The 24,277-nt window shown below is 38.6% G+C and overlaps 2 protein-coding genes across 15 annotated transcripts in view; both read right to left on the bottom strand.

The window, feature by feature from the left end:
• Window positions 1-9,926, bottom strand: part of LOC102506680 (OX-2 membrane glycoprotein) — a 97,233-nt gene extending 87,307 nt beyond the window's left edge. For 5 of the 13 annotated variants that reach the window (XR_004319611.1, XR_004319612.1, XM_032479088.1 and 2 more), the window contains exons 1-4: window positions 9,771-9,925; window positions 7,590-7,671; window positions 4,170-4,490; window positions 1,442-1,835 (exon numbers count right to left, since the gene is read on the bottom strand). Coding sequence is in view for 10 of the 13 variants with exons in the window: in XM_032479088.1 (XP_032334979.1) it covers window positions 1,442-1,835; window positions 4,170-4,490; window positions 7,590-7,671; window positions 9,771-9,782 (809 nt within the window). In the remaining 3 variants the exon portion in view is untranslated. Of the gene's footprint in view, window positions 1-1,441; window positions 1,836-4,169; window positions 4,491-7,589; window positions 7,672-8,869; window positions 9,029-9,770 lie in introns of those variants that run through there. The other 8 variants (XR_004319623.1, XM_032479112.1, XM_032479117.1 and 5 more) reach the window with 4 other exon arrangements.
• A 415-nt stretch (window positions 9,927-10,341) lies between these two features.
• The window catches only part of LOC106731230 (OX-2 membrane glycoprotein-like), a 31,233-nt gene continuing 17,297 nt past the window's right edge, over window positions 10,342-24,277 (bottom strand). For both annotated transcript variants that reach the window (XR_004319624.1, XM_032479129.1), the window contains exon 6: window positions 10,342-10,514. The gene's annotated coding sequence lies outside the window, so the exon portion shown is untranslated. The remainder of the gene's footprint in view (window positions 10,515-24,277) is intronic.

The following is a 24,277-nucleotide window of genomic DNA, read 5'->3' as shown; positions in this document are numbered from 1 at the left end:
GGTCAGAGGTCTGTTTGCCTCCAAAGCACATATTCCTTGCCATACTGTCCATTAAAGGACTGTGTTTATTGAGGAAAGTTTTAGAAAATACAGAGAAATATAAAGGGAAAAAAATCATGAATCTCGTGATTCCAATGCCCCAGGAATAACTCATCTCAATGTTTTTATTCTATTCCTTCTCGTCTATGTCCTTGTTATCATATCTCTTCCCAATAGGCCATAAATGCAACTTAGCCTGGATCTCAGCTCCTCGGTGTCACTGTGTAATACAAAGGCAGGTGCTCACTCCCTGACTCGGGCGCCTCCCGCACCTTCTCCATACCTTTCTAATGAGATTTATCACATCATAATTTAACTGAGCATCTTCAGATTTGTGTAACTTCAGTAGTTCTAGTGCTTGATATAATGCTTTAAGCATGGAAGATTTTTTAGTAAATTGTGGTCACAGGATGAACAAACATTACATGAGTGATGTATAAGCATTACAAATAAGTCAATTTGGGCATTCTTGGAAGAGGAAGACATGTTCCTTTTCAGGTTCTTGTTTTTCAGGGAAATTTACCCTTCACTTTGGCTGAATCTGAGGATCTTTTCACAAATGTCCAAATCGAATGCCTCTTGACCCATTTTGACAAAATGTTGACTTTCTGACTAGTTAGTTTTCAAGGACCCCAGAAATGACTACAGGAGATGTTCCTTGGAGGCCACCGTGCCAACAAGGCACAGGCTTTTCCAGATTTTTATTGTTCACAATGCCTCTCCGAAAAAGCAGCAGTATCTTTTTAGGAGGCTTATTCCTGAGTGCCTCATCGGAAGTTAGTGCTTAAAACTACCCAGAGAAAGAAAACTGGGATTGTTATCGCTAAAGGGTCTCGTTTCTAAAACCACTGCTCCCTTTATTCTCTCTCCCATAGTCTTCACCTCCTGAATCGATGAGACCCAGAGATAGCAGTTTAGATAGAAACACAGGCGAGCAAAAGGGGTCTTGAACAGGAGGCAGTTTACTTTTAAATGGGGTGAGGAAAACACCTCTGATCAGCCTTCTTCCCAAAAGCTCTGTTGCCCCCTTCCCACAGTGTAGACTATGCAGGGGTTTCATCACAGATGTCGCTTCCTCCAGGAAGACACCCTGATCCCTCCAGACTAAGCTGATGCCCCTGCTTCCCACCCTAGGTCCTCCCAAGGTGTAGCACAGCTTTCTTACTGAAGCATGTGACATGCAGTTTTTCAACTGCCCAGCCCCTCCTCTGCATTCCCTAGTGGACTAGAAGCTCTCTCTGTCACATTTCTGGCATAACAAATGCTCAGTAGGTGGCACAGAGGACACAATCAGCAGCTGGATCTCAGCAAAAACATTTGGTAAGTGGGCAGCATCCCACACTCGCCAAAGTAAAACCAGCATCATTGGCTTCCTCGACTCAGTTTTTCTTTGCCTACTTACCCCATTCTGTCTCTTATCAGCTCCTTTGCTAAGAGGCTGAGAGGCTCTGCAGAGCATTCAGCGCCTTCCACGCGTGTGTCTGCAGATGTGACCACCGCCATCTCGGCCCACTCTCTCTTACCTTTGTTCACCGTTTCCCTGTAGTTGGTCACAGTCCCCAGGTACAGCACCTGGCAGATCACCTCCTTCCCCACCTGACTCTTGGGGTCTTTGACCTGGAGGATGCTGGTGACAGATGTTGTCCCATTGGGGTGTGAGAGAATCTCAGTACTGTTCTCAATCCCCGACCCAGAGACCTTCCAGGAGATCACAGGGGCTGGGCGAGCATTGGCAGAGCAAGTGATATTTAGGTGGTCTTCAGAGAATTTGTAGTGAAGGAAAACTGTGGGCTGTACTGGGACAAAAAAAAAAAAAAAAAGACCTGCCATCAGTTAAACATCTAGTCAGAGGCCCACACTCTCCCCAGAGATGAAAGAAAGATCTTTACAGAAAGACAGTGGGGGCTAGAAACATAAGGTGGCACCTCCGATCCAAACTGGGGCCTTCTCAGTTCCTTCTGTATCTAATTCTCTGACCTGCAGGATAGAGACTGACCTAGTACAACCCTGTGACAAGAAAGATCCTCTGTGTAGTTTGTCTCTAGGAGATTAAGCTGCACGGACAGAGGGTACCCTCCCCCTCCCCGAGCCTCAGTATGCTTTTCTCTTTTCCTTGAGCAACGCAACATCTCCGCCTTCTTCTAGGTATCCCCTTCAAAGAGTTTGACAATGACCACCAGTCAGCACCTCTATCCATGTAGCCTGCACTTCTCAGAAGCACCAGGGCAGTTTCAGAACAGAGAGCCTATAGAGGGGCTGCCACTTAGAGATGGCCTTCTTCTGCTTGGAACTGGGCTAGTGAATGACATGTATGGAGCAGACTTGGAAAGCCCCAGTTTGAAATATCTATACAAAATGTAACTTAGGAATTCACAGCCAATAGTCAGAAAAAAAATCACAGAATGACAGTTGTAAGGACCTTGGAGATCACCTTCTGGAGTTAAGAGAAAATTAACTAGCTTATGAAAAAAGAAGATTATTTTTAGGTCAGCTGTACCCCATTCCCTTTCAAAAGTCCCTTGACTAATGAGTTCATTTTCCTTGTAATATACAGCTTATCTCTGCTGGGGAAATGCAAACTTGCCTTTCTGTGGTTGGCTTTGGAGCCCACAAGATGATTAAAGGATAGTGCTAAATAAAAATCTGTCTGACTTAGAGGGTCAAGGAGTGGGTGGGTGGCAGTAGGCTGGAGGAAATGGGCCCTATAGGAATGTGGCTCTGTCCAGAATGTCCACATTACTAACATCAGTGAGCCCTGGAGGAAGTGAGATAAAATGAAGGAAGACGAGTATGGTGGCATGGCCAGATTGGCTGGCAGGGCTCTCTAGTATATCAAAGAATGACTTAGATGAAAGCTATAAGGTGTGGCTGGAAAGGGTCAGTGTGGAAAAGAACTACAGGATTACCAGCTAGAAGACTCAGAGGCATCTGCTTTTCAAGCAAAAAAATATAATGAAAAGTAAGAGTAAAGAAGGGGGAATGGAAGAAAGAGAAAGATGAGCAAAGAAGAGAAAGAAAAGAAAAAGAAACAGAAATGATAAAATTACGACACAAGAAGGAAAGGAAGAAAAAGGAGACAGGAAGAAGAAAGGAAGGAAAGGAAGATGGAAGGAAAGGAGAGAGAGGAAGGGAGGGAGAGAAGAAAAAAGGGGGCAAAGGAATAAAAGGAAAGGGAAGAGGGAGGGGGGATTGGAGGTGGGGAGAGAGACAGAAGGGGACAGAGAGGATGAAAGAAGTGGAAATCAACAAGAAAGCCTGATGCAAGATCCTGCAGAGAGGACTCACTATAAGCAAAATATTCGGTGTCGTCCTTCTGTTTGCATTCCTATTTACTGAGTTTCCTCCTATCCTCTGTTCAGTATTCTTACTGTGCTCAAACTCTCACTTTAACATTCCTGATAACCCTGCCTGTTTCTCTTCCCTTCGAAGACCATCAACAAGTGTGCCATGCTCCAATGTTACCCCTTATTTCTACCTCTCAATTCTTGATCTCAGCTAAGCATCAGTTAAGAGGAAAGGAACCTTGTCAAGCTAAGCCTTTTGGATTTTAAAAGAATGCTTATTATTCAGTTAAATCCCCAGTAGGCATCAGGTATGAAAAGCCTCATATCCCCTTATCAGTCCTGAGAAAGTGAGCCTGAAACAAAATGAGAGGGACGCCCATAACCAGCTCCAGGTGAGCCCAATCTAGCTTTGTCCTTAGATCTAAAAATATTAAAGCTGTTAGAGACCCAAGAGATGATCTATTTCACACTTACAGTGCAGATAAATAAACTGTGGTACAGAGAGTAGACAGGACCCTTGTAGGGGCACGTGATTGCTAATGGCAAAGCCAGGTCTGAACCATGTAACTGCTTACGAAGAACTTGTCCTCATTATGGTCCTTAATTTACTCTTGTTGACAACAGGATTCTTTAGGGCAAAGATAACTCTAGCCAGAGATTCAATATATCATGTAACCGTGAACTCTCCAAATAACCATAACCACAATTACAGTAGACGTGGAAGCCAAGTGTTCTCCCATGAGCCTCTGGGATTAGGATCCTGAAAAACTAGGCACTACCACTATGTTCCAGACATTCTTGAGAGTAACATTTCTAGCTAAAGACAATGTATTCAGAGATTCTCACCAGAGAGGGTGAGGCAGGCTACTCCTGAGATCTTCCCAGAACCAAAGGTATTGAAGAGGCACTTGTAACACCCCTCATCCTCCAAGGTGGTATTCCAGAAGGTAATGGTTGAGTTCATGAGTCCCAGTTGGGTGATGTTTATCTTGTCCTTATAGGCAGGCTGGACTACAACCCCATGGTTCTCGCTGAAGGTGATCATGTTTTCCGGGCTTACAGCCTTGATTTTTTGCCATGTCACAATCAAGACTTCCTGGGGATTTTGCAGAGAGCAGCTTAAAGAGGCAGGTGTGTTCAGCGGCTCTCTTACATCCTGGGTCACCACTTTCACCATGGAATCATAAAAGAACATTATACTTTAAATTTTAATACATACACAAATATACATTTTCTGATTTAAAAAAAACACATGCTTAAAGTCAAATTTAGGAAAGTTAAAAAAATGCAAAGAAAGAGAAAACATTTACCTACATTCCTGATGCTGCTAAAGAAATATAAGTTCAAATATATTTGTTCAGTCTTTAAGAGTAGAAAAACAGGAAAGCGAATTCCCGGTGACCAGAAATTGCATGAAGAATCCTTATAAGCCGAAAAGTAGGTGAAGTGAGGTTGAAGATGGCAACTGCCAGATAGGACAGAAACATCACCAAGTGTGTTTACTTGAGAGGTATAAGCTAGGAATGAGAAAGGGTCAATGGGCAATAGGCAGAGTGATTAGTTTACGTGAAGAAGGTATATAGGCCTTAACCATTCCCTGCACACACTCTGCAAAGGAACGGGCAGCAATAGTGATGGCTGCCTTCAGGAAGCAGTGGTGAAGGCAGGAACATAAGACAGAGAGATATACAGGACAATGCTCCAGGAGGCTGACTGTACCAGAGAGCTTTGACAACCGAATGACAATCTACACATTCTCCCATTTTTACTGAATGCAGTGCAGAATATAAGGTATGGCAGTAATTCCTTCTCTCTCCAATACTGGCTATTCATGTTGATATGATAGATGACTCAATGGGAAATCTCAATATAATAACAAAAAGCCAAACATTCGAGAAAGCTAACAGAATGATAGAAGAGTAATAAACTTTACAAACCCAAGAACTCATACCAGATGAATAAAGATACCATATATCAAAAAACACTTTGACATGAATAAATGTGGTATCTTAAGTGCGAAAAGGAAGCAGCATTGTAAATAGTAGAAACTGGAGATGTAGAAATGAGAAATATAAAATCTTAACAGATTGGCTGACTTAGCAGAGTGGTTATCACTGAAGAGTAAATTAGTAAGTAGGAAGATTAGGTCATGGAATTCTCTCAGAAAGTAGCACAAAGGGATAAAGATATAAAAGGTATTAGAGAGAAATTGAAAGACTGCACTATTTCAGTATCAGTCCAGTAGGACTTTTAAAAGGGAAAAAAAAAGGGAGACCAGAAGTCAAAAACACTGTAAGGGACAAAAATGTAGTTTTCAAAATGATAAAAGGAGGAATATAAAATAAGATATATTAATCATGAACCTTCATGCACCTACAAACACAACTGAAATATATAAAAACTAATAGAACTACAAAGAAAAATATATAAATCTACAATCATAATGGGAGAGTTTTTCATAGTTCTCTCAGATTTTCACTTCTATATATTAAAAAAGAAAAGCAGTAAGATCAAATATAAGGATATAGAAGATTTGAAAAACAAACATATATATACAAATTGTTATATATGTATGTGTATAATAGCATGTATTTATAAATTTTACCCAAAAGAAAACAGTCTTTTCAAGCAACACGTGGAACATATCCCAAAACTGAATTTAGTGCACAAAAAATGACCTTGAACACTGTCCATAGTGCAATAACATTATAAATTTACATAATTCTTTTCACTCTTTAATTATACCAGAAATCATAGCAAGAACTATGAGTTACTATGAATGACAATGAGAATATCCTATATTAAAATCTGTAGAAACTGATAAAGCAGTTCTCAGAGGGAAATATTTAATCCTAACTTAATTTATTAAGAAACAAGAAAGATTGAAAAATGAGTACACACACATATCCAAAATTCCCACCCACCAAAAAATAATAAAAGGAGTTAGTTAATAAAGTTAAAAGTGTAAATTAATAAAATGGTACACAAAATGTAGACTTAATCAAAAACACCAAAATCTGTTTTTTCTAACACTAATGATACAGATAAAATGGCTAGAGTAATCAGGGAAAAAGGAGGCAGCCCAACAACATCCTCTCAACAACCCTGAACATCAGGAATGAACAGATGGGCACAGCGACACGTACAAATCAGGACCCCCGGGTGTCGTGTAAGTCTGGTTTTAGTGAGGGGTACTCTCAGTGGATGTGCAAAGTTCCAGGGCAACATCCGTTGTTAGGACCGGCGTTTCCTAAACATTGGTTGAGATGTTGCAGAGCAGAGATGTGAAGAAATTGCTGCTTTTAGAATGGAGAGGAGAAAAGGGTATCAAAGCTAGAGTTTTAACACCTTGGGCGATTTTCCTCTTTGACTATGGAAGAAATAATTTAGTGGAAAGTTTACAATTCTTTGCTGCTTGTATGAAATTCCATTTAGAGTCCCCCAGTCGTAAATCCTGTGCTGCAGATGGTGTGACGCTACCCCTTCCCACCCCGTGAAGGCTGATGGAGAGCAACAGCACACAGGAGGAGATAAAAGCCCAGCAGCACTTCCTTCTGTGTAGCACAGGGAACTACAGTCAACATCCTGTGACAACCTTTAATGAAAAGGAATATACGTATGTATATGCATGCCTGGGGCATTATGGGGTACACCAGAAATCGACACATTGTAACTGACTATATTTCAATAAAAAAAAAACCAAACGGGCCAGCAGCAAGGTGAGGGGTGGTGTCTTATGGAATCACGGAGAAAGGTCTAACACAAGTAGGAAACTCAGCAGGTAAGTGGGCAGTGCAGGTGTATGGTTTAGGCAATAGACTATGTGAACCTATGTAACCTCCCTATTTCATTATTTTTAATATTTTTCTGTAAAAGAGGGACACGCCCAATTTTAAGGCTTATTGCTAAATTACCTTCCAAAAAGGCCCTATTCACTCATACTCCCCCAAGTATTCCCAATTCTTTACAAACATAGAGCATTACTATTTTAATCATTATTCAACTTGATAGATGAAAAATTAATCTTAATTTAGAAAGAATTTTTACATCTGTTTTGTCTATGAAAACAGTTTCTAAATATCAAAGTCTTTGATAACAAAAACGGGGAAAGTAGAAAGAACCACTCCCACTCTTCCAAACGAATCACACGTTGAAATAATCCACGCAGACAGACGAAACAGCACAGCACAAACAATAGTGGCCAAATGGCTCCACTCTAGAAATTGTGTTTCCTGGATTCCAAGCAGGGCAATGGAGTATCTTTACCTTGTGCCTCGCATAGTATCAGAGCTGACAAGAACCAGATCAGTTTGCAGGAGAACAGATGACAGAAGAGCCTCCTGAACACCTGAAGACAGAAAGCAAAGGACAGAAATGGGCATTTGGATGAGGACAAGGCTAAGGAAGCTTTGATCTGATCGCTATGTCAGGGAATGTTGCAGCTACAGTTTAACCACTTGGAAACCTTTGGTTTTGTGGCAGAAAAGCAGCAGCGTGTCTCTCATCATGGTGGTCCCTAGCAATGGGAGGCCTTGGCATCACGGCAAGGGAACAGTGAAACAGAAAACACAGGAAAGCAAGGCACAGATGCTTTCTGCCCTTGAATTTCAACCAAGTTCTATTACCATCCTCCTGAATTCCCCATTCCTGGGGACCAGGCACAAAGCATCCTTTTCAGGACACAAACTGGTGTCTTAGCATAGACACTAGTCAGTCCCTCTTTGCTCCCCCAGCCTAGGGTCAGAAAAGCTGCCACCTCCATCACCTTGTATTCTTCCCATCAACTCCTTCTTGGATGAACGTTTATCCTTGGTCTTTCAGCATTTAGGCTTTTAAAACTCAAATATTTAGGCTCTCGCTATTTAACAACTTTGGCTTCTGAAACTAAAACATTTTCTCTGGCATTCTAATCCCATATCAATTTTTTTTAAACCATCATGCCACATTGAAATCCAGGCTTTAGCAAAGGCTGTGATGAGGAATGCAGAATAGTTTGTCTCTCAGCGTGAAAAATCTGAGGTTTAAGATAGGCGAGAAAGCCAAAACACAAGATATGTGAACTGGGAGCCAGCAGTGGTCAAGAAACAGAAGCACAGTGACTGAGGCAAAGGGAATTAGAAGGAAAGGCCTGCTATTAAATATATACATATTTCCTCTGGCTGACTTGAGTTCAGGCAAGCACAAAGACTAGATGTGTAAGCTGGGACAGATCATTTTACATTTCTGAGATGCAGAAAAAATATTCCCAACCTTCTTTCTGTTAAAAAGACTAAATGAGGTCATATATGTAAAGCTCTTGGAACAGTGACTGATAGAAATAAGTACTAGATCAATGTTGCTGTTATCTCATTGGGTTACACTGAGAATTTAATACAGTGCCTAAGATATGGTAAATGCCAACATGTGTTACGTGGTTAATCAAATTATACAGAAATGGAAATGGATAAGTTCATTTAATAACCCTTCACAAGAGGGCCAGGGTTTACAGAGCCCTGGCTCTTACCTGATAGCTGCCTGCCTGGCAGCTCCATTGTCCCTATACGTACCTCGTTCCCTGAAAGCTTCTAGGTCCAAATCCTGACCCTGACATATATTACACAGTCACATGGACTTGGAGACATTTTCTACCTGTTTCTTTGTGAAACAGGGTAATAATTCCTCCTCTGAAGGATAGTTATGAAGGTTAAGAGCATCTAGCACATGGTAAACATCACTTGAAGGCCTTTGTTAAGAAAGACATTGAAATAACCGGCTGTGGGGTCTTGCCAATAAACTATATATGAAAAAAAATATACCCTGAGGCATTACCTGTATTTGGATTTTAATTTTTATTGTTTTCTAAAATTATACCAGTGTAAATGAAAACCCTCTCCTTCATTTTGTCATGTATACAGATCCTGAATAAACAAAATGTCTGTCTCTCATAGCCTGGGTTTTAACCCTGATGTAGCCGATCGTTTATGGCTTCCCAAGGCAAAGGCGCAGAGGATGGAGAAAGAGGCTGGAGCGTCATGGAGGGAGCGAGCTCTCCCAGGGACAGTAATCCCGAAATTCACAACCCCACCCCAGCTTTCAGGGCCTAAACGGAGCCAATACAGCACCCTCTATCCCTGCCACCAGCGCGCGACCCCCAGGCCCAGTTCCCCTCCAGGGATGTCAATGGTCTTCGGAGAAGCGCCTGCGGAGCCACCGCCCGGCGGCATCCTTTCTCTAGCACGTTGAGACAGAGAACCGGATGGCCAGAACGGCCTGTAAACCATCAGCTAGAAGGCAAAATCAGCTTCTCTGCAAGGATAAGCGCTGAGAGGAAAGCGCTAGCAAAAATCCCAGCTCCGGACCAGCCTGAGGAGGGCCGCAGCCTGGCGCTCTCAGCCCGCCACCGCCCCAGGGCCGCCGGCGCGACACCGCCCACCCCGAGCCCTCTTTCCCTCGCCTGGCCCGGCTCACCAGCCTCTCCATCCTCGCTCCCGGCCGCGCGCGCTGGCGGGCTTCAGCTGGAGGTCCGGAGGGATCTCACGCCAGACCCGGGGTGCTGGAGGAAGGTCCTCGCCACTAGGAAGCCCCCCGCAATCGCAGTGATTCCCCGCCCCTCACTCCTCCCCCTGCCCCGCCCCCTTACTTTCCCCTGCACACACACATACACACACTTACACACATCACACACACAAAGGAGCCGAGGCCAGGTAGGTTAGTGCTAGGCAATTAAATGCCTTTTAAAAACATGCTCATCTTTTTTCTATCTTCAAGCAGTTCGAATTTTTCAGAGATGGCAACTGGGGAAACGGAGAAAGTGTTTGAAAAAAATATACACTTTTCCCATTTTCATCTTACAGAGAGAAAGGATACAGGGCGAGATCGGAGGACGTGAAGCGTTTCACGGCATTCGCGCTGGGAGGAATGGCAGTCTGCGCTGTGGAGCAGGCATGTAGGAAATGATTTTTGAGCAGTGTTACAGTTTCCCCAGTTACCACCTCTGAAAAATGCAAATATTTTGAAGCCGAATCTAACCAAGAAGCACTTTACAAAAAACAAATGTATATTTATTTTTATCCAGAACCAAATTGTATCTTTAAGCCGTCAACGTCGCTCTTTCACCAGTGTGACTGGATTTCTTTTCTGTGAGGCATTTTCTAACACTTGCGTTGATGCTGAGGATTCTTCTTATTTTAACAAGTTCCAGAGTTCTTGGCTCTTAAAAAATAAACAAAGACAAACAGATCAATGAAGTGCTCAATTCCTAAAGCCTTTCCTGTTTGCCCACCAGCACCCCTCTGACAAGGTGCTGGAACAGAGCCTTTACTTAAGGATTCATGGGGCTGTAAATCCCAGGGCTGTAAATAAAAAATGACTGATTTTTTTTTTTCAGAAAAACATTAACATAAAGTACACATTGAAAGGACCAAAAGATTCACAGAGTGGCAAACAGGCATTTATAAGAGAAAGCCAACTTAAGGACATATTATAATGAAATGAAGAAGATCAAAGTAAGGAAATCGAAGAGAAAATTCTTAAAGCTTCAAAAATGAAAAGTAGAGACACTGAAGAAAAGAAACAAAGTGACTTTGTCACAAGGCAGTGCTGGATGCAATGAGCTAATTTTCAAAATATTAAAGAAAATCAGCTTTGACTTCCACTTTGCCTTTTATAAATATTGCTACAAAGGTATATTTTAAAAAATACTTTTCACTTTTGATTGTGTTATTCATAGAGGAAAGTGCATACCTCATGAGTACACAGTTTGAATTGCCATAGAGTAAACATGCTTGCATAGCTGTGAGCAGATAAAACCCTGACGGTTCCCAGCCCCACAGAGCCGGTTCCACCCTCTTTGCTCACTCTTCCTGCACTACTGCCTCTGCCACCACCCACTGCTCTCTTACTCTTAGCATCATGAAATAGGCCTGCCTGTTAGTGAACTTGATATAAATGACGTCATGGAGTATGTCCTCACTTGTATCTGGGTTCTTTCACTCAACAGTAGATTTGAAAAATTCATCCATGATTTTGCATGTCGCTGTGAGTCATTCATTCTCACTGCTGTATACTATCCCATTCTGTAAACACCACATTTATTTACTACTTTACTGTTACTAGACATTTGTGTGTTTTCCATTTGGGGATTATTTTTAATAGTGGTGCTATAAACATTTTTATACATGGCTTTTCCTAAACATGTGTACATCATTCTGTTAGATTATTTTTTGTTTTATCTCTTCCTCTTCATTTTTAATCTTTCTCTATTCTTTTCTTTCCCAATTGTGTAGATGATATTTTGTGGGACTTCAATTTTTTAAAACTACTGGAAGACTCTGTCCTAAATTTTAAGAGCAAAATATTACAAAATGACAGGATGAAAAAAGATTTTGTTAAGCATATAAACCTCAGAAAATGTATTATATCAGGACTCTCCTTGAAAACACTTTTGAAAAAAGCATTCTGGAAAAAAGAAAAATGAACCCAGGAGGATGCTACATAGAAAGATATGCAGAAAGGACATATAACTTATCAAAATTTGTAACTGCCTAAAAAAGCAAGATTCCCCCAAATCATGTATCTATAATAAAATAATACAAAAATTCAAACCTACATGGAAGGACATAAGGGTTTAGGTAATAAGATTATGAGAAGTAGGTGAGAATTATGCCAAGATGTATATGCTTAAGAAATAGACATTAAAAAATAAATATAAGTATTATTCTTAGTAAGTTAGGGCAAAGCATCAAAAGAATAGCATAATGTATGACTCAAACTAGAAAAAGAATATTTAACCTAATGAAAGACAGCACAGGAGAAAATAGAAAAATATTACCAAAATGACATATAAAGGTAAAAAATTAAATGGAAAAAAATGCCCTATTAGTAACTATGACACGTATGAATAAGATGAAAACACAAAAGATAGAGACTTGGGATACAGATGAGTGAACCAAAGAGGGGAAAAAATTTCCTGCCATCATGGAAAATAAATATTACTTTAAAAATTCTTTGGAAGAAGGGTGAAGGTACAGCTCAGTGGCAGAGTGCATGCCTAGCTGTGGACTTACCATATATGGCTTTTATTATGCTGAGGTTAGTTCCTTCTATACCTACTTTCTGAAGAGTTTTTATCATAAATGGATGTTGAATTTTATCAAAAGCTATTTCTTCATCTGTTGCGATCATAATATGGTTTTTATTCCTCAGTTTGTTATTGTGGTGTATCACACTGGTTGAATTGTAGGTATTGTACCATCTTTACATTCCTGGGATCAATCCTATTTGATCATGGTGCATGATTCTTTTTAAATATTGTTTAATTTAGTTTGCTAATATTTTGTTGAGGAAAGTTGCATTTATGCTCACCAGTGATATTGGCCTATAATTTTCCTTTTTGTGTGATATATTTATCTGGTTTAGGTATCCAGGTGATGCTGTCCTCATAAATGAGTTCAGAAACAAACCGTATTCTGCATTTTTTGAAAAAAATTTGGGGAGGATAAGAGTTAACTCTTCTCTAACTGTTTGATAGAATTCACCTGTGATTTATCTGGTCCTGGTCTTTTGTTTGTTGGGAGTTTTTAAGTTACTGATTTGATTTCCGTACTGGTAATTGGTCTATTCACATTTTCTATTTCTTCCTGGTTTAGTCTTAGGAAAGTGCACATTTCTGAAATTTCTCCATTTCTTCTAGGTTGTCCATTTTATTGGCATATAGTTGCTCATAGTAGTCTCTTATGATTCTTTGTATTTCTGTGGTGTCAGTCATAACTTCTCTTTCATTTCCAATTTTATTTATTTGGAACACTTCTCTTTTCTTGATGTGTCTGACTAAAGGTTTATCAATTTTGTTTATCTTTTCAAAGAACCAGCAATGAGTTTCATTGATCTTTTCTATTTTTTAAGTCTATTTCATGTATTTCTGCTCTGATCTTTATGACTTCTTTCCCTCTATTAACTTTAGGTCTTGTTTGTTCTTAATTTTCTAGTTCCATTAAGTGTAAGATCAGATTGTTATTTGAGATTTTTCTTGTTCCCTGAGGTACACTCATATCATTTGAACTCCCCTCTCAGAAAGCTTTGGCTGTGTCCCATATATTTTGTATTATTGTGTTTTCATTTGTCTCCAGATGTTTTTTAAAATTTCTTCTTTGTGATTTAATGATTCGTTGGCTATTTAGTAGCATATTGTTTAGCCTCCATGTGTTTGTGTTTTATGCAATTTTTTTCTTAGAGTTGGTTTTTAGTTTAATAGCCTCAGGGTTAGAAAAGATGCTTCATGTGATTTCAATCTTCTTACACTTACTGCTACTTGAATTCTTCTATGAATTAGCACGTGATCTATCCTGGAGAATGTTCCATATGCACTTGAAAAGAATATGTATTCTGCTGCTTCGGATGGAATGTTCTGTATAGATCTACTAAGTTCACTTGGTCTGAAATGTTTTTTAAGGCCACTATATCATTATTATTTTTCTGTCTGGACGATCTGTCCATTGATATAAGTGGGGTGTTAATGTCCCTTACTGTTACTGTATCAGTGTAAATTTCTCCCTTTATGTATGTTACTATTTCCTTTATATATTTAGGTGCTCCTAGGTTGAGTGTATATATGTTTGCAATTGTTACACGTTCCTGTTGGATTGATCCCTTTATCAATGTGTAATGTCCTTCTTTGTGTCTTGTTACATCTTTGTTTCAAAGCCTATTTTGTCTGATACAAGTATCACATCCCCAGCTTTCTTTTGATTTCCATTTGTGTGGAATACCTTTTCCATCCCCGTACCTTCCGGCTAGTGTATCTTTAGATCTGACATGAGTTTCTTGTAAGTAGCATATATATATGGGCTTTTCTTTTCATTCAGCCACTCTGTCTTATTTTATTTCTCTGTCTTATTTTATTTCTTATTTTTTATTGAAGTTTAATCGATTTACAATGTCAGTTTCAGGTATACAGCAAAGCAATTCAGTTATACATATACATACATATATATTTTTTCAGTTTCTTTTCATTACAGCTTATTACAACTAATTGTGCTATACAGTAGGTCCTTATTGTTTATCTATTTTATATATAATAATGTGTATCTGTTAATCCTAAACTCCTAATCTATCCCTCTCCCCTTTCCTTTTTTATAACCAGTGGTTTTTTTTTTCTATATCCATGAATCTATTTCTGGTTTGTAAATAAAATTTGTATCATTTCTTTAAAAATTGCACATATAAGTGACATCATATGATAGTATTCTTTCTCTGCCTGGCTTCCTCCACTTAATATGATAGTCTCTGGGCCCATCCATGTTGCTGCAAATGGCATTACTTATTGTTTTGTATGACTCAGTAACATTCCATTATTTCATATATGGAGAGAGACAGAAATATATAGAGATATAGATAGATAGATAGATACCACATCTTTTTTCATTCATCTGGTGATGGACACTTAGGTTGTTTCCATGTCTTGGCTGTTGTAAATAGGGCTGCTGTGAACATTGAGGTGCATGTATCTTTTCCAACTATAGTTTCTCTGGATGTATGCCCAGGAGTGTGATTGCTGGATCATATGGTAAGTGCATTTTTAATTTTTAAAGGAACCTCCATACTGTCCTTCATAGTGGCTGCACCAATTAACATTCAAACCAACAGTGTAGGAGGGTTCCTTTTCTTCACACCCTCTTCAGCATTTATTACTTGAAGATTTTTAGTGATGGCCATTCTGACTGGTGTGAGGTGATACATTATTGTAGTTTTTATTTGCATTTCTCTAATAAATAGCAATATTGAGCATTCTTTCATGTGCCTGCTGGCCATCTGGATGTCTTTGGAGAAATGTCTATTTAGGTCTTCTACCCATTTTTTGATTGGGTTGTTTGGGGTTTTTTATGTTAAGCTACATGAGCTGTTTGTATATTTTGGAAATTAGTCCCTTGTCAGTTGCATCATTTGCAAATATTTTCTCCCATTCTGTAGGTTGTCTTTTTATTTTGTTAATGGTATCTTTAGCTGTGCAAAAGCTTTTAAGTTTAATTAGGTCTCATTTGTTTATTTTTACTTTTATTTCCATTACTCTAGAAGCTTGTTTGAAAAAAAATATTGCTGTGATTTATGTCAAACAGTGTTCTGCCTATGTTTTCCTCTAGTTTTATAGTATCCAGTCTTACATTTAGGACTTTAATCCATTTTGAGTTTGTTTTTGTATATGGTGTTAGAGAATGCTCTAATTTCATTCTTTTAGAAGTAGCTGTCTAGTTTTCCCAGCAACATTTATTGAAGAGACTGTCTTTTCTCCATTGTATATTTTTGCCTCCTTTATTATAGATTAATTGACCATAAGTGTGTACGTTTATTTCTGGACTTTCTATCCTGTTCCGTTGATCTGCGTCTCTGTTTTTGTGGCAGTACCATACTGTTTTGATTACTGTAGTTTTGTAGCATGGTCTAAAGTCATGGAGCATGATTCCCCAGCTCCATTCTTCTTTCTCAAGATTGTTTTGTCTATTCAGGGTCTTTTAACATTTTTTGCTCCAGTTCTCTGAAAATGTCATTGGTTATTTTATAGGCATTGCATTGAATCTGTATATTGCCTTGGGTAGTATGGCCATTTTAAAAATATTGATTCTTCCAATCCAAGAACATGGCATTTCATTCCATCTGCTTGTGTCATTTTCAGTGTCTTTCTTCAGTGTCTCGTGGTTTTTGGAGTCAGATCCTTTGCCTCTTAGTAGGTTTATTCCTAGGTATTTTATTCTTTTTGATGGGTGGTGAATGGAATCATTTCCTTAATTTCTTTTTTATGCTATTTTGTTCTTAGTGAATAGAAATGCAACTGACTTATGTGTATTGATTTTGTATCCCGCAACTTTACCAAATTCATTGATGAGCTATAGTACTTTTTTGGTAGCATCTTTAGGATTTTCTATGTATAGTATCATGTTATTTGTAAACAGGGACAGTTTTACTTCTTCTTTTCCAATTTGGATTCCTTTTTTTTTTTTTTCTTTTTCTTCTCATACTGCTATGGCTAGGACTTCCAAAAGTACGTTGAATGAAAGTGGTGAGAGTGGGCATTCCTGTCTTGTTCCAGATCTTAGAGGAAATGCTTTCAGCTTTTCCCCACTGAGTATGATGTTAGCTTATGGCCTTTATTTTAAGGTATGTTCCCTCTATGCCCACTTTATGAAGAGTCTTTATCATAAATGGATGCTGAATTTTATCAAAAGCTTCTTCTGCATCAATTGAGATGATCATATGGTTTTTATTCTTCAGTTTGTTAATATAATGTATCACATTGATTGATTTGTGGATACTGAATCATCCTTACCTGTCTGAGATAAATCTCACTTGATTTGGTGTATGATCCTTTTAATGCTTTATATATTTCTATTTCCTATTATATTCTTGAGGATTTTTGCATCTATATTCATAAGTGATATTGGCCTGTAATTTTCTTTATTTGTGTGTGATATCTTTGTCTGATTTTGGTCTCAGGATGATGGTGGCCTCATAGAATGAATTTGGAAGTGTTCATTCCTCTGCAATTTCTTGGAATAGTTTCAGAAGGATAGGTGTTAACCTTTCTCTAAATGTTTTGTATAATTCACCTGTGAAGTCATCTGGTCCTGCAGTTTATTGGGAGTTTTAAAATTACTGATTTGATTTCTGTACTGGTAATTGGTCTATTCATATTTTCTATTTCTTCTGGTTTAGTCTTGGCAAATTGTACCTTTCTAAGAAATTGTTACATTTCTCAACCTTGAAGAAATGGCCCTTTGTATGAGCTATCATATGCATCCCAGCAGTGCACTCCCATCTTGTCACTCAAGGACCAGGGTTCAGCTGGTCCCAGGGTAGAGTCTGGCCTGCATTTGTGGACACCTTCCACAGGCTGTGGGATTGTTGTTTTCTTACTTCTGGTATCTGCCCCTTGGTAGGTGAAGCTGGACTAGAGGCTTGTGCAGGCCTGACAGGAGGGGTTGGTGCTTGCCCACTGGTGAGTGGGCCCAGAGGTCCAACATCAAGAGAAGAAGTCTGCAGAGCATTTGTTTTTGAAGACCACCTGGGCTTAATTGCAGGAGCTCCATAGGATAGGGGGAAACAGAGACTTCACTCTCTTGGATCACACACAGAATCTCACATGCACTGGGACCAGGGGAAGAGACAGTGATTTCATAGGAACCTGGGCTAGACCTGCCTGCTGGTTTTTGGAAGGTCTCCTGAGAGGTGAGTGTGGCTGTGGCTCCCCCTTGGGAAATAAAAGCTGGTGGAGAACATTTGGGGAGTATTCATCTGTATAAGCTTTCCCTGGAGGCTGACATCTGGCTTGGATTATTAGCACCAAGAGCTGGCTCCACTCAACAGCCTGTAGGCTTAAGTACTGGGACACCTCAGGCCAAACAATATACCAGATGGGAACACAGCTCTACCCATCAGCAGACTTCCTGAGCCCACAAATGCCTCTAGATATGCCCCTGGACATAGCCCTGCCCGCTAGAGGGTCAGGACCCAGCTCCACTTATTCAGCTTTTGCTTGTGTATAAATTTTTACTTTCTCCATCACATATGAATGAAAATCGTGATGGGTAGAGTATTATTGTTTGTAGGTTTTTCCTTTCGTCACTTTAAATACATCACGCCTGCATTCATTCTAGCCTGCAGAGTTTCTGCTGAAAAGTCAGCAGGAGTTCCTTTGTGTATAACATTTTGCTTTTCCTTGGCTGCTTTTAATATTCTGTCTTTAATTTTTGCCATTTTAAAAACAATGTGTCTCGGTGTAGTCTTCTTTTGGGTTTTTCCTCTTTGGGACTGTCTGTGCAACCTGTACCTGGATATTTGTTCTTTTCCCAGGAGAGGGAAGTTTTCAGCTATTATATCTTCAAATAAGTCTCTGCCACTTTCTCTTGTCCTCCTGGGTTTCTTATCATGAGAATGTTGGTACCCCTGATGTTGTTCCAGAAGTCTCTTAAACTGTCCTCACTTTTTAAAGTTAATTTTTCTTTTTCATGTTCAGCATCAGTGATTTCCACTACTCTGTCTCCTCGTATGCTGACCCATTCCTTTGTGTCATCTAATATGCTGTTGATTCCTTCTAGTGTGTATTTTTTATGTAAGTTATTATATTCTTCAACTTTGTTTAGCTCTTTTTTACATTTTCTAACTTTTTGTCAAACTTATTACTGTGTTCATCCATTCTTCTCTCAAATTCATTGAGCATCTTCATGATTATTACCTTGAACTCTTATTAGGTAGATTTCCTATCTCCACTTTGCTTAGCTTTTCTTCTAAGTTATTATCCCGTTCCTTCATTTTGAATATATTCCTTTGTCATTTCATTTTTCCTGATTTTCTGTTTTTATGTTTATGTATTAGGTATGTTTGTTACATTTACAGATCTTGGAAAAGTGGCCTAATGTAGAAGATGTTTTATGGTGCCCTGCAGCATACTCCCTTCTGTTAAACAGAAGTATATGCTCTAGGGATGCCTCTAGGTGAACTGCATAGGCCCTTTAATTGTGGCAGGACTGGCTACAGTGGGTCACTGGTAAGAATGGCTGGCCCCTTGCCTAGTTGATTGTCAGGCCCTGCCTAGTGTAGTGTCTGCCAGACAGACACTGGTGGGTGGAGCCACGTCCCGGAACTGGTGCCAGCCTATTGATTAGTGGGTTTGTGTCTTATTGCAGATGACTGTGGTATTCAGGAGGTCCTGGGGATAGTGCTGGCCCACTGATGGGCAGGACTGGAGCCTAGGAGGTCCTGTGGATGATGCCTGTCCACCACTGGGCAGGGCCAGTTCCCACTGCAGCTGTCTGCAGAGGTCTCTTAGTTAATGGGTTGATTTTTGCCTGCTGGTGGGTGGGACTGGGTTCTGGTATGTCTGACTGTGGTGGCCTGGGGTTCTCAGGGCTGGTGCCTACCCACTGTTGGGTGAGACCAAGTCCCAGGACTGGTGCTGACCCACTGGTGGGCAGGGCCAGGTCTCGCCAGCATCTGTGTCCTCAGGGTGAGTGCCAGTTGCCTCCTGCCTCTTCAGGAAGCTCTACAAGATCAGCAAATGAGTCTGACCCAGGCTCCTTTCAATTACTGCTTCTGCCTTGGGTCTCTGAGTGTGTGAGATTTTGTGTGTGCCCTTTAAGAGTGGAGTCTCTCTTTCCTACAGCTTTCTGGCTCTCCTGAATGCATGCCCCACTGGCCTTCAAAGCCAGATGTTCTGGGGACTCGTCTTCCCAGTGAAAAACCCCCAGGCAGGGGAGTTTGATGTGGGGTGGACCCCTGGTTCCTTGGGTGTAACCTCTGCAATTATGATTATCCTCCTGTTTGTGGGTCCACGTAACTGGAGGTGTAGTCTTGACTATACTGCGTCTCCCATCCTCTTACCACCTTATTGTGATTCCATCTGTATATCTTTAGCTGTAGAAGATCTTTTTTTTGCTAGTTTTTAGTTGTCCTTATTTATAATTGCCCTGTAAATCATTGTAATTTTGGTGTGCCTATGGGCAGAGGTTTGCTCAGGGTCTCCCTACTCCACCATCTTGACAAAGTCCAAGCCTGTAAGAGGCTTTTAATGTGCTGTTGAATTCAATTTCCTGTTGAGGATTTTTACATATATATATATATTTTTAGGATATTGGCCAGTAGTTTTTCTTTTCTTGTGATGTCTTTGTCTGGCTTTGCTATCAAGGTAAAGCTGACCTAGTAAAATGAGTTTGGAACTGATGCCTCCTTCTCAATTTCTTGAAAGAGCTTGAGAAGCCCTAGTATTAATTCTTGTTTAAATGCTTGGTGGGATTCTGTAGTGAAGCCATCTAGTCCTGGACTTCCCTTTGTTCAGAGGTTTTCGGTTACTGATTCAATCTCCATACTGGTTATATTTCTGTTCAGACTTTCTACTTCTTCATGATTTAGTTTTGATAGGTTGTATGTTACTAGGAATTTATCTATTTCTTCTAGGTTATCCAGTTTGTTGGCATATAATTTTTCATAGCAGTCTCTTACGATATTTTTTATTTCTGTGCATCAGTCATAATGTCTATTCTTTCATTTTTTATTTAATTTATTTGAGTCTTCTCTCTTTTTTTGTTAGTCTAGTTAATGGTTTATCAATTTTATCTTTTCAAAAACGAACTCTTAGTCTAGTTGATTTTTTCTATTTTCTATTTTATTTAATCTTTGTAACTTCCTTCCTTCACCTAACTCTTGACTCAGTTTTTTGCTTCTTTTTATAGCTCCTTAAGAAGTAGCATTAGGTTTTTTGTGCAATTCCTATCAAAATTCCCATAGCATTTTTTAAAATAGAAAAACAATTCTATAATCCATATGGAACACAGAAAGCCCACAAATAGCCAAATCAGCCTTGAGAAAGAAGAATGAAGCTGGAGGTATCACACTTCTTGATTTCAGAATATAGTACAAGGTTACAGTAATTCAAAATAGCTTGGAACTAGCATGAAGAGAGACATACGGATCAATGGAATAGAATAGAGAACTCAGAATTAAATCTACACTATACAGTCAACCGATCTTTGACAAGGTGCCAAGACACATAATGGGGAAAGGACTGTCTCTTGAACAAATGATGTTGTGAAAACTGGATATCCACATACAAAAGGATACAACTGGACCTTTATTTTACATCATACAGAAAAATAAACTCAAAATGAATTAAAAACTTAAATGTCAGAGTTTAAACTGTTAAACTCCTAGAAAACTCCTAGGGAAAAAACTTCATGACATTGGTCTTGGCAATGACTTCATGGAAATGACACCAAAAGTACAGGCCACAAAAACAAAAATAGACAAGCAGGACTATATTAAGCTAAAAAACTTCTGCACAATGAAGGAAAAAATCAGCAGCGTAAGGGCCAACCTACAGAACAAGAGAAATACTTCCAGAGGTCTTTAAGAGTCATAAAACCCATCACAAGCATGCAAATGTTGGTTTCTCGCTGTACTAATGACATTTAAAACCATAGCCTATTCATGTGTTTTCCAGTTATGGAACAGGAAACAATCGCTCAGGTACACAGGCAAGTAGCTCTAGGATGGCGACAGCATTTGGTCACTCTCAGGGTTTGTCCTCCTTCTGAATCTCAGAGGTCTTGTAGCAGCCCTGAAGTGCTTGCACATGGGACTGTTCTAAGCCTTATTTCTTCCGGTTACAGTCACATCATTTGGCCTAATAAGTTTCTAAAACTAGTTTCTATTTTATTTAGGGCAAGTTTCCAAGTGTGTTTTTAAATTAATCAGTGCTAGTAATAAAAGATAACATGATCCTGAGAAAAATTATTTCAGACCATGTATCTGATGAGGGTTATCACCAAAATATATTTAAAAATTACTAAAACTCAGTAGCAAAAAAAAACCCTATAACCCAACAAACAAATAGGCTAAGGATTTGAACAGATATTTCTTCAAAGAAGATATAAATGGCCAACAAGTATATGAAAACATACTCAATGACACTAATTATCAGGGAAATGAAGATCAATACCACAGTGAGATATCACCTGGCATCTGTCAGCATGGCTATTATCAAAAAACGAAACACAACAAGTGTTGATGAGAATGTGGAGAAGTTGGAACACTTGTTTGCTGCTGGTGGGAATGCAAAATGGTATGGCCACTATGGAAAACACCATGGAGGTTTCTCAAAAAATTTAAAATTGAACTATATATAATCCAATCCCACTTCTGGGTATTTATGCAAAAAAAATTGAAATCAGGATCTAAAAGAGATATTAGCACCCTTGTGTTCATTGCAGCACTATGCACATTAGCCAAGGTGTAGAAACAACCTAAATATTCATCCAGAAATGAATGGAATAAAGGATATGTGGTATGTACAAACAATGGAATACTATGCAGCCTTAAAAAGAAGGAAATTCTGCAATATGTGACAACATAGCTGAACCTCAAGGGCACTATGCTAAGTAAAATAAGCCAGTCACAAAAGACAGGCGCCGCACGATTGCACTTGTGTGAAGTACCTAAAATAATCGAATTCATAGAATCAGAGAGTGAAATGGTAGTTGCCAGGGGCTGAGGAGACAGAGAAATGGGGAGTTACTAATCAATGGGCATAAGTTAAGCAACTTACAAACAAGTTCTAGAGATCTGCTCCATGTTGTACTGATAATCAACAATACTACATCATATGCTTAAAAAATTTTGTTAAGAGGATAGAGCTCATGTTAAATGTTCTTACCCCAACAAACTAAAAAATAGAAGTAAGAGGATAAAAAATTATGAGAAATTGAAAACTGAATAAGCCAACAATTTTGAAAGGAACTCAGTTGAAATGAAAGAATTCTACTACCAAAACATCCATAAATCCAGATGGTTGTTAAGGAAAAGAAATCGCTCTCGTACATATTTCTAAAAGAAGAAATACTAAATGACTAAACCCTTTCTTTGAGGCTAGTGTTAATTTCAAAGCCTAATTTGTAATCTTTATTTTAAAGCCAAAAAATAAAAGTATAGTCGTGTTTTACTTATAAAGCGGAAAAAAAAATCCCAGAATAGTTTAGCACTAGAAAATCTGTCAATGTAATTTATCATATTAGTGGACTGCTTTGGAAAATTCGTATCATTGTCTTAACAGGTACAAAAAATTATTTCTTAAGTTCAACAACCTATATATGATAAAACCACAGAAAATGGAAATAATGAAACATCTCCTAAACTTGATAATGTGCTTAACAGCCAAAAACTGTAGCAAATATCATACTTAGATAAATTTTAGACATGGTCTTTAAATTCAGAAATGTTTTAAAGCAAAAATGTCATTATGTGCAAGACAGATGGTTATTTACAGGGAAAATCATTAGATCAACAGAAAAGCTTTGAATAAATAGAGTTTAGCAAGGTTTCCAGCTACAGGTTAACTTCAAAATCCATAACTGTTCCTAAACCACTAATAATCAGCTAGAAAATTTCATTTAAAAATGATACCATTCATTATAGTGAACAGATTAAAAGTACCAGGGAATTAACTTAACAAAAATTACATAAACCCTGCAGAAAGAAAATTTTTAAATTTTCCTGAAAGGCGTCCATGAATAAATGGATGACATATTTATAGGTGGAGCAAATTACACTGTAAAGATATCGATACTTCCAAAATTAAATTAATCTAAAAATTCAAGTGTAGGACTAACCAAAATTCCAGCCACATTTTTTAAAGAACTTAGTAAACTTAGTTCATGACGTATGCGTGTGCTTGTGCATCTCTGAATTGAAATATCAAGTTAAGAAAGAAAAGAGGGAAATCTCTCCCTATCACATTTTAACACATAACAAAAAGTTGTCGAAATAAAAACAATATGCATTTAAAAAAAAAACAAAAAATTAAACAATGGAACAAAAGTTCCACCTGAGAGAGATGGAAATGGAGTTCATAAGTAAGAGAAGGGAAGAACAGATTGTATAGAAGCTGATGGTGGGAAATCTGAATCATTATATAACAACATTTAATACTATATATCAAGTCTACATTATGTACAAAGGTTTAAATACCTATATATAAAATAGAAAAAATAGGAAGCTAATAAATATGATTATATTTTTGTGAATTTAGGTGAATGAGGACTTCTTAAATAAGATCCCAAACTCAAACTATTGGGTGAAAAAATGTGGATTTAACAACATCAAAACATTAAAGACTTCTTTTAATGATAAAACTGAGAAATTTAATGGAGTTATGCAAAATAGGGAGAAGTAATCGGTATCTAGTACATAAAGGATCTAGGATATAAAGAATTTCTGCAAATATAGACAGAGATCATATGAAGATGTAGACAACAACATTACAGAAACAGACTTGCAGACATAGTAAACAATCTTATGGTTACTGGGTGACAGGAGATGGGAAGGGATAAATTTGGGAGTTTGAGATTTGCAAATGTTAGGCACTATATATAAAAATAGATTCTAAAAATTCCTTCTGTATAGCACAGGGGACCATACTCAATATCTTGTAATAACCC

This window comes from Camelus ferus, chromosome 1 (genome assembly GCF_009834535.1).
Source record: "Camelus ferus isolate YT-003-E chromosome 1, BCGSAC_Cfer_1.0, whole genome shotgun sequence".
NCBI classification, from domain to species: domain Eukaryota; kingdom Metazoa; phylum Chordata; class Mammalia; order Artiodactyla; family Camelidae; genus Camelus; species Camelus ferus.
This window is presented reverse-complemented; position numbering and strand designations above follow the sequence as displayed.